Source organism: Papaver somniferum, chromosome 3, assembly GCF_003573695.1.
Source record: "Papaver somniferum cultivar HN1 chromosome 3, ASM357369v1, whole genome shotgun sequence".
NCBI lineage: Eukaryota > Viridiplantae > Streptophyta > Magnoliopsida > Ranunculales > Papaveraceae > Papaver > Papaver somniferum.
Genome location: NC_039360.1, coordinates 217,733,160 through 217,743,706, shown reverse-complemented (window position 1 = coordinate 217,743,706; position 10,547 = coordinate 217,733,160). Strand labels below are relative to the sequence as shown.

General features: G+C 35.8%; 1 protein-coding gene and 1 non-coding gene across 2 annotated transcripts; both read right to left on the bottom strand.

Annotated features, from left to right (window-relative positions):
- Window positions 1-1,640: 1,640 nt before the first annotated feature.
- Window positions 1,641-1,713, bottom strand: TRNAR-ACG. Its single transcript has one exon. It is a non-coding gene; the product is annotated as a tRNA-Arg (tRNA).
- Window positions 1,714-1,859: 146 nt separating this feature from the next.
- LOC113358675 (cytochrome P450 98A2-like) lies at window positions 1,860-3,969 on the bottom strand. The gene is made up of 3 exons (XM_026602296.1): window positions 3,393-3,969; window positions 2,784-3,181; window positions 1,860-2,697 (listed from the first exon to the last, which is right to left on the bottom strand). The coding sequence occupies exons 1-3, from the start codon at window positions 3,874-3,876 to the stop codon at window positions 2,053-2,055; spliced, it is 1,527 nt and encodes a 508-aa protein (XP_026458081.1). The 5' UTR covers window positions 3,877-3,969; the 3' UTR covers window positions 1,860-2,052.
- Between the last annotated feature and the right edge of the window lie 6,578 nt (window positions 3,970-10,547).

Genomic DNA, 10,547 nt, shown 5'->3' with positions numbered 1-10,547 from the left:
GGGGGGGGGGGCATGAGGGTGTTTGTCTTACAAGTCAAGGAAAGTTTTCTCACTGTGTGGAGCTACACCAGATGAGGAAATCACCCGTATTGCTGCAGAAAAATGGCCACATGAAATCTTCTTCCGACAAGCCGTCATGTTGGCAGCGACTTGCTTCTTCGAGTCTGCTTTCCCTGACCTCCCGTGAACTGCAGGCTGATGCAACAATTTGTGTACCAGGGCAGAACAACCACCCGGCTCCTTCCAAACTGAAATTGCATTGTTGATGGCCGCAACATGCAACCTCCTCCTGTTGCCGGACTTTGCTTCCCCTGAGTTCCTAGGTCTGAACAGATTTAAAGTGCAAATTGGAAGAAGAATTAAATGCAACCATGCTGCCAAACTACCCGGACTACAAATTACCCTGTCCAAGCAAATCTTCAGTTCCCTTGAAAAGGCTAGTATACATTGGTGTGGAATGCAAGTTACGGTAGTAAAATGCCTTTGAAGAATCGCATTCAACAGGTCCGTAGAGAGGGCTTCATAAGTATCCGAAGAAGAAGCATTCTCTATGGAAAACTCACAGATAGAAGGTTCCATAGCGTCATTACTTACCTCGACAGGTTTGTCAACACCATGAATAAGAAAATCTGCGACTAAACCATTGATTGGTCCTGCAACGATGTCCCCATGAATAACCCCTTCACGGCCTTTACATGGCATCTTCCAAGCATGTAGATGCATACATCTACATCACAACCACATTTTTAACGAACTAAGAACTTTCTCCCAGGCGTGGTATGTGTGTAAGTTCTTAGCAATCATCTCCCTGCAGTTTGCTATCTTATCCTCAGAAGATAAATGCCGATCATGTAGATGCTTCAAAAAAGATCATTTGGCATATCCCCTGCCATTAATGCAATCCTGACAGCCATCAAGACTCTTATAAGGGCAGTGGACAGAGCTGTTGTTAACAACAGCCTCTTCTGAAATGGATGAAGAAGATGGGTACGAAAACCCTTGAGCAGATTGAGGTGTTGCCGATAATCGCAGTGAAGAGGAAGCCCTAGTGGATCTTGCCATGAAAACTGAAGACAAGCCCTAAACGAAAATTGAAAAACCGTGTGAAAGAAGAGCGAAAAACAGAAACCCTATAAAAAGAAAAACGGTAAAAAAGAGAGCTGTAAAGGGAAAAGACGATTGAAAAACCGTGTGAAAGAAATCAAAATGGACTCAAAAACAATAACAAAAAGTAGAGAAACCATGGTAGATCCGGAGAAAATAAATTTCATAGTTGGATCGTTTTTTTCTTCATCCGTTATAAATTTCATAGTTGGATCGTTTTTTTCTTCATCCGTTACAAATTTCATAGTATTATTGTTTTTAAAGTTAAAAATGCATTGTTGTATTACATTCATCTAAGTTTAATGCCAAACACCAAATATTGAACTACATGTAGTTTTAATGCATGACATTGCAACTACATGTAATTGGCAACTAGATGCATTGCTAATACTACTGCCGTGCCAAACGGATCCTTAATGTTCTGAATCCTCGTAGTATGCAGAAAAAAAAATCAAACGCCTTGAAGAAATGTGAGACACCACGCCACAACCGGCTATAAACTAAATCCACTGAGATTCAAAACAAAACTGATGCAACGACTCTGCTGGGGATCGAACCCAGAGTCTCTGGTTTCGTAGACCAGCGCCTTATCCATTGGGCCACAGAGTCGCTTGTTTGTTGCTTTGTTTCAACAATTTTGTAAGTGTGTAATTTGACTAATTCATAGTATTTTTATTTGGTCATACAGTCACGGGATGAGCTTTGAGGAATGGCGTGAAAGGATGTCGGAGTTTCCACACAAGGAAACTTATGAAGAGATGGAACGACGGTTGATCCGTTTATTTTACATAAAGATGTAGATTGATCCGTTTATTTTACATTTGTTCTCTGCATTTCTCAGTACCTTTGCCAAGCAACTACTAAAATCAATTTCAGCTTTCAAAGACAGAACCACAAGAACAGAAAACCAGAACCTGGAAAGTTTTGAAAATCTGCAGAACAGAAAACTTAGATATCAGCAGCGACACGTTTGTACAACTCAGAAGGCAACCTTGGTGTAGGAACTGCTAGTAACGGTGTCCTCATGTAGGTCACCAAACCAGGGTTCTCCGACATGTCAAGTTCCTCGGGCTTCACCCCTTCGGTTGGGTTCCAACAGAAATGGTGCAGTAGATGACCCAACATTGATGCAACCAGGTTTATTCCTAATTGTGCACCAGGGCATACACGACGTCCTGCACCAAAGGGTAATAGCCGATAATCGTGACCTTTCATGTCAACGTCCTCCTCCATGAAACGCTCAGGACGGAACTCAAATGGTTCTTTCCATACAGATGGATCACGCGCTACAGCCCAAACATTTACGTGAACATTAGAACCCTTGGGGATATCGTAACCACCAATCTTGACATTGGCATTGGCCTTGTGAGGCAACATAAGCGGAGTTGGTGGGTGCAGCCGCAACGCCTCCTTGGCAATTGACATCAGGTACGGGAGATTCGAGAAGTCCAACTCTGTCATTACGCGTTCAGTTCCTACGACTCGATCCATTTCCTCCTGAGCCTTCTCTTGAACCCTGGGGTTCTTAATCAGTTCTGCCATAGCCCATTCAACTGATATCGCTGTTGTGTCCATACCTGCTGTGATCATGTCCTGCAAACATAAATTTGAATACAGCATTACTAACAGAATTTTCAAATGTACTGATTTTTGAAGGGTAGAAGTAAATTTAGACTAACCCAGAGAAGGCCAATAATGGTGTCTTCACTAAGATCATACTGCTCTTGAACTGTAAGCAATGCATCAACAAAATGTTGCTTAGCACCACCACTGGTCTGACGAGCAAGAGTATGTTCATCCATAATAGCTCTGGTGAGACGGTCCCTGCGAGCTCCGTGCTTTGCAAAGGCTTCTTCCTCAAGTGGGAACAAAAATCTTAGCCATGGAATATGTTCAGCCATTGCAAGCGATGCACCGAGCTTTAAACCATTAGCAACAATAGCTTTAAACTCTAGTCCTTGTTCATCCATTATACCTTCCGAATTCACAAATCGTTTACCAAATGCTAGCCTAGTTATGTTGTTGAATGCTACACCACTCAAGTAGTTCTTCACAATCAGACTTTTCCCACTCTTATCTACACAAACATTGAATAAAAATTTAAGATCAAACTAATTGGCATTTAAAATTGAACACATACACAAAACACAAAAACTAGAACATATGGTTAGCAGAAAAGAACTTGTTTGTGCTGAAGCATTTTTTATCTGGCAGCATCTCAGCCCGCCATTAACAAATATAAAAAATATTTATATATGGAACGCAAAGAGTTAATCTAATTGAATTACCCGGTTTAGTGCAGTCATTAAAGATGGATTCAACCATGGCAGTGACTTCATCTTCTCTAATAGGCCTAAGAGCTTCAATCCTTTTAGGCGAAAAAAGTTCAACTGTACAAACTTTTCTAACCTTAACATAATGAGGACCATAATCAGCCCAAATAAGATCTGTACCATCTCTACTAAATTTCGCAGCTGATCTGCTCCTGTGCCTATCAGCCAACTGCTGATCTTTTTCTTTCAACACCTGTTTAGCTAACTCTGTGTTGGACACGACGACATTCAACGTGGAACCGAACCAGACCGATATGATTGGTCCGTAAATCTTCGACCAGTCGTAAAAACACCGGAACCTTACCGGTTTGATGTCGTAGAGGTTACCTACTATTGGCCATGGACGTGGACCTGGTGGAAGCTTGAACCTTAAACGTTGGAATATGTTGTAACTCAGAATTATAAAGACTATTGCAGAAACAAATATGAAAATTGCCATGAATGAACTAGAAGAAGACGAAGAACAGATAGAGATAGTAGATGGTTTTAGAGGATTGCTGAAAAGTTTATAAAAGAAAAAAATGGAATAGGTAGGAAGTGCGGTTGGTGAACTTTTGACATTTTTTCTTCTTTTCTTTCGTGCGCTGCTGAGGCCTGAGAGTGGTTCGCTCAAGTGGTTGGTCAATGATCTAGTGCTTTGAGGAGTTTTGTGTGAATGAACAGCGTCCTAATGTTTGAGTGACAGGTAGAGCTGAAAGCCTGAAATAAAATGATGATTATTTAGAATACAAGTAGGTGAATGGATGGGGTTGAGATGATGGGAACAGACAACTTGGGGAGTTGGTGAAGGGTAGGTAAAGACAGAGAAAGGTATCAGTCAAAAGGGGCATGACATGAGACATACTTGAAAGGGAAGGATACCAATAAAAAGAGGGACTAGCTGCCCATAGTATATGACCAAAAAAATCAACAACCAAATGTTCGTCGGTTGGTCATCTTGACTTTCTGGAGCATGGAAAAATTAAATTATCTGACAGACACCCATTGCACCTCTGGTTGGACCTAAGGGGAAAGAAACTAAACCAAATTGAGAGCATAATATCTGTTTTGGAAGACATATGTTTGATGTTTTTTCTTGTTGTTTATTTTTTAAATGTAGAAGATCAGATACAATAGGGTGAAAATCATGGTTTATCATATCAGCTGATACAATGCCCCATAATTTAGAATTACCAATTTCAAGTCACTGTCTATTCATAGTTATCTTAAAGAATGACGAGGTTTCTGCTAATTTCATTAGAAATCCAGAGTATCAAAAACATTAGTTAAAAGAAAAAAAGGAGCTAATGGATAGTGTTCCAACTAAGAAAAAATTTCAAACTCATGTTAAACTTGTTCCTGGTAATTAAGTTTCGGATGAAGATGAGTACGATGATATTTCAGAAAAGTATGAAGATTATGGAGACTCAGAGATTTTGGCAGAAATTCTTCCGCGTTTACAGTCTAAGAGGAGAAACTTTAGAACTGGAAATAATGGACGTTTGAGAGGAGTAGGATATAGACGTTATTAATTTCCTTGAGTTTTCTTTTGATGTTATTAATTTTGTGTTAGCTTTTTTTGGAGCTTTTTGAGTTATCTTTGCAGTTATTTTCTTTAACCCCTTTGGTTCGGGGGTGGGGGGCCTTGAGCCCTCCTTGTAATTCTCGTAATTACGTTTTTTGCTTTAATAAACTTTTGGACTTACCAAAAAAAAAAAAAAAAATTTGTTTGTAGTTAGTTCCCTCAGGAAACTCCTAATAGTGTACACGTAAATTTGGGAGGTTATATTTAAAAACAAATCGTTTGATTAATACGAGTAGGAGGTTAGAAAAAGTGATGCATTGCATTTGATAGCTAAAGTAAGCATTAAGAACAGATTTAATAATGAGTTCATCCATCCTGATAAAAAAGTTTAACCTTCCATCCCTGAGGAGCAGCATAACACTTGCTAATCAAAGGTTCAAAGCTGTTAGTTTTATTTCTATCAAAAAATAAATAAAGGTTTCTAAGTTTTTAAATATTTATTTAACATTAATTAAGGGGTTCTACTTATTATTTCACAGTGCCTATGATGAAGTTTGGGAGATAAATAAACCCCAGACTGTTGGAGGTTTAGGACTTGACCAGAGATATCCCCAAATAATTTAAGGATATCCATTAAATTTCTGGCTTCAGGAATTCCATATTTTAAAAATAAGAAACAATCGTCCGCAAAAAAAGAGATGGGACACATGGGAATCAAATTTAGAAATCTTAATCCTAGAAATTTTCTTATCTAATTCAGTTTTAAAAATAAATCTAGACAAAAAATCCATGCAAATAACGAAGAGATAGGGAGACAAAGAGTCTTCCTGTCTTAGACCTCTTTCAACTAAAACTTGTACGGGAATTCCATTAAGAAGAATAGAGAAGAAGAAGTAGAGACACATTGCATAATAATTTGATACCAATCATCATTGAAACTATAAGCACACAACATTTTCTAAAAAATAACCATTTTATTCAATCAAACGCTTTCAAAAGATCAATTTTCAAAGCAAAATGCCATTTTTAGTTTCTAGAGGTTTTCATAGTATGTAAGATCTCCTGCGGTATTATTATGTTATCAGTAATCTGGCGACCAAAACTTTAAGAAATCATTTTTTCCAATTATGTTTGTTAGCTAGAATTTTAGATATAAGTTTATAGATGGTATTACTCAAGCTAATGGGTTTTAAAGTCACTAGGATTGGAGGGGTTATGAAGATCTTGAACAAGATATAAGCTAATGGATATAAGTTTGGGATCAAACTAATGTAAGAAATATTTAACTATTTAAGTGTAAATTTAAATTTAGTTCTAAAAAGATCTTGAACAAGATATAAAATTCTTGTTTATATGACAAAATAAAAAACAACTTTTCTGTTTGTCTAAGGTTTACAATTTCTGTTTTGGAACATAAATATTTGATGTTTTTTGATTTTTTTTATTTGAAATGCAGAAAATGAGATACAATAGGGTGAAGATGATGGTTCGTCGCATCAGCTGATACGTACAATACCACACTGGCCGATAAAAATTATGTGTTACAATGAAAAAATTTGAGTGACACAAATTTTAATCACCATGCAGATTTTGTGTCCAATGACATATTTTAAATAACAAGACAATATTGTGTGATAAGATAAATATTAAGTGACTTAGTAAATTCTGGATCACACGAGTAGATTCAAGTCATCTAGTATATTTTTGAATTTGGAACTAATTTTGTTTTGATTAAAATGATTAGGAGGAATACATATGATGACTTTGGTATTATTGTGAGTTTTGGAAAAACGTTTCTCCGTCATGGTATGCGGTGCTTTGTTATGCAGTGCTATATAAATAAGGTAACTCGATGTTAGTAAACTATAATATGTAACATGTGTTGCAACTAATAACCTGTAAATTCAATCTAGATATCCTGTTAAAATGTTAACGATGTGCCTAATGAGGAGAATAAGCATGTTTTAAAATTTTAATTTTAAATAACAAGATAAACATATATTTTTAGTTTGAATAATGCTTAAATAAATATGAATTATAGTAATGATTTATTGTTCCTAAATTTATTACTTCATATTTTATTTTATATTTTAGTTTTAATTATTAGAGCATCGCTTAGTTGAATCTACAAGTATAAGCAGGTCAAGTTTGTAATCATTATTAATTGACCAAGACTATTTCTTGATTTATTATTGTTGAGGGTGTAATTACTAGGTTTACACGTTCAAGTCACAACAATGACTAAACTTTTTCCTAGAATAATAAGAAAGAGAGCATGCTTTTCATTGTACTACCTTACCTTTTTATAATCTTTCCCTAAATTCCCCTATTTCCATGACATCGTGCCACATATCTCAAAAGCCATCTTATTTACTCTTACTGTCATTCTTCCAACATAACCTTTAACTTTCCTTTAATTCCTTCCTTCTCCGTTATGTTTGTGGACCTATCCATGGGGATTTGGGCTTTAGTCCCCAAGTTCCCATATTGTTCCATGGACTTGGTCTTTTTTTAGGATTATTGTAGTGCCCCCTAAGCTAGCAGCTGACTAATCCAAGAGATTAGCTATAAACTGAGGTACTAACGATCTAAAACATCTATTTAAAATACTAAGAAAGAAGTTCTAAACAAAGATTAACCCGAATTTAAGCCCTCTCTGAAATAAATACAAGAATTCCTCTCAAGTGATACATATTTAATAATGAGTTGGTTTACAAATAGATTATAAACAAAAAAATACACATAGCGGAAGCTAACCAACTAACGAAACCAACTCCTCGAAGCTTTCATCGCCACGTGCACAACTTGATCTGAATCTGTCTCTGAAACTGAAAGTGGGAATGGGTGAGCACATCATCCCTAAAAGGAGTGCCCAATAGAAATAACAACTAACTTTCAAGTAATCACTAGAATGATTTAAAAACAATGCAGGTTTTACTGAAAACCGCTAGAAAAAAGGAAAACAGAATAAAACATATTAAGATAGTAAATTGTACTGAATATAAAGTTTTACCAACCAATAAACCGCCATACATTCACAACATAAATAATAGTTGAGCGACATCTTCCTTCGGAGTAGCAAGGTATGACTGTTGCGGAAGCTTCAATGATCACTAAAGCGCCCTGATGTTTCCGTCCTCAAGTCATAAACGATAAGTACCTTACCAATACCTTATTCTACGCGCACTATACATATCAAGTCATTCTCTTTAAACACCGAAACATAATATAATAACTTTTGAAAGTAATTTAAAAGAACAATAAACATTCATGTATGAGACAGGCGTTGCCCGTACAGAAATAGGGAAAATAATATTCAGTGACGTGTCACACACCTATTAGTTTATTAGTGGCAGCAATTTTCACTCCTTTAGCGCATAAATATAGATATAACTTTTGGGAACACACACATCATACACCAATCAAAAGGAAACCTTCTCTATTTCATGCTAACAATAAGTAAAGTTTGTAATCACTTTTCCAGTCAATGGAAAGAATCACTTTTTCAAAATAAGTAAATACTCCCAAAACACAAATATTATTTCTAAAGATCCAATCCCATCCCAAAATGTAAAAGAAAACTAGTTTGTATTACACATATATATACATGCATACACATATCATATACTAACAAAAATATGCATGCATTTAATAAGATATAGATTTGTAAAACAATAATGAATACAAGAGTTATCAATTCTCACCTCTTTTGATGACACTCGCATACCTTGAGATCCATAATCCACTGGTTCATTCTTTAGATCAATCGTTGTTAATAAAGATTAACTGTTACTCACACAAGCACTCTAAAGATTAGTAAAAGGCTCATAACACAATCTCATACAATTCTCTAGTTATAATATAAATGAACTATCTAATGGTTCTAAGCTCATTATGGTTATCTAAAGGTTTACTAATTCAATCAGATTGGTTCTATAGTCCATTACATAAGTTTTATTAATATCTACAACTTTGTAGAAGAAACCAAAAGTGAATTCGGACCACAAGGTCCAATTCACTGTTCAATAGTATAATTGATCCTAAGCCCAAGTCTGCTAAAACGGCCCATTAATCTAAAGCCCGGTCCAACATGGTCAACTAACAGTCAAACTGACGTTCAAAGGTCAACTAACAATCCACGTCAATAGTCAAGGTCAAATCCAGGTCAGAGGGTTAACTCGGTCAAGGTCCACTGAGTCAAGTCTGGTCAAGACTGGTTAATGAGTCAACTCAGGGTTAGACTGATTCATCTCAGTCACATATCCTAAGTCAGCTAAGGAATGAGTCATACAGCCAATCTGACTAGGATGACTAATAGGCCAAATGCCTAAGCCAAACTTTTAATGCAGAGTCGTGGTGCAACACAACATAAATCAAAACCCTAATACAGACTTCATTCTTTTCTAAACAACAACAACCAATTCTTCTCCTCTCGATATAATTTAACCGAATAACCAACATCTTCACCTCCGATTCAATATACTAAACAAGTTCTTATGAATCTCTCACACGAAAACAAACTCAATTCTTTGAATTGAGATCGACGGGAAGAGGAAAGAAGAAGAACAAAAGAAGAAGAGAAAGAGAAGAAGAAATAAGAAGGAAAGAGAGAAATGAAATTCTCTTTGACACGTTTTGGTGATAAGGCCAACCAAAAAGATAAAGGCACCCAAGAAACGGATAAGGGAAGCCAGGCGGTTTAAAGCAAAACAACTAATTTTCCCTTCATACTAATCGGATGAAATCATCTTCGTATGATATCCGAATGACACGTTCGAGTAGTCCATTCCACGTAATTTCTCGAGATCTATCTAGCGGTATTAGTTTCGTATCTAGATCATTGTTAGATTAACTTCTATTAATTAAAATTTATATTAACTAATCGAGTTATTAGCGGCTAAACGTCACTTGATCATCGCTAGACCAGTCAAACAACGTTGACGAGATTGAGGGTCCTTACATTCTCTCCACCTTATACATTTTCGTCCTCGAAAATCGAACCGTCCTTCTGGATTGCAAAACTCCCCAACTTATAGAGAAAAACTATCTCTCGACTAAATGGAAGTACTGCTCATACTTACAAACGCGCGAAAACTAATTCATTCTAAATGAGTTCGAAGCAATAAGAAATGAAACACAAACCTATATGGGTTTCTACAACTAGAATCTATAATTTGTATCTCTAAGTTCAATAAACTAATTTTCTATTTCATAATAAGATTATCTCTATGCTCACTATGGTGAATTTGATTCTAACACATAAGTGTGTCTAAGTTCTCTGCGCTAAAATTTATAATCTAGTATTTTACAATTTATTAGTTTGATGTAATTTATCCATATAATTAATTTCAAATTTGATTTCACGTAAATCTCTAATATCTGATATTTTAACTTACCGTTACACTATATATAAATTTTCTAAGTATACTATAAATTTTCTATTAACAAAATTATTGAAATACTATTATGAGCAGTGTTACTATTTTTCGTATCTTTATTATTATCGTTATTAGTTTGTTTGATAGTTCAGTTGGTTCACAAAGTCTTAATTTTCTAAATATGACTCTACATTCACGTAAAGATTAATATATTGATTTTATTTATTC

Bases quoted from the DNA above. Each gene is read 5' to 3' on its own strand.
- LOC113358675 (XM_026602296.1), bottom strand. From the start codon at position 3,876: ATGGCAATTTTCATATTTGTTTCTGCAATAGTCTTTATAATTCTGAGT. The intron at 3,182-3,392 runs GTAATTCAATTA...ATGTTTGTGTAG, and splicing joins TAATGACTGCACTAAACCGG to ATAAGAGTGGGAAAAGTCTG. The intron at 2,698-2,783 runs GTTAGTCTAAAT...TTATGTTTGCAG, and splicing joins CCATTATTGGCCTTCTCTGG to GACATGATCACAGCAGGTAT.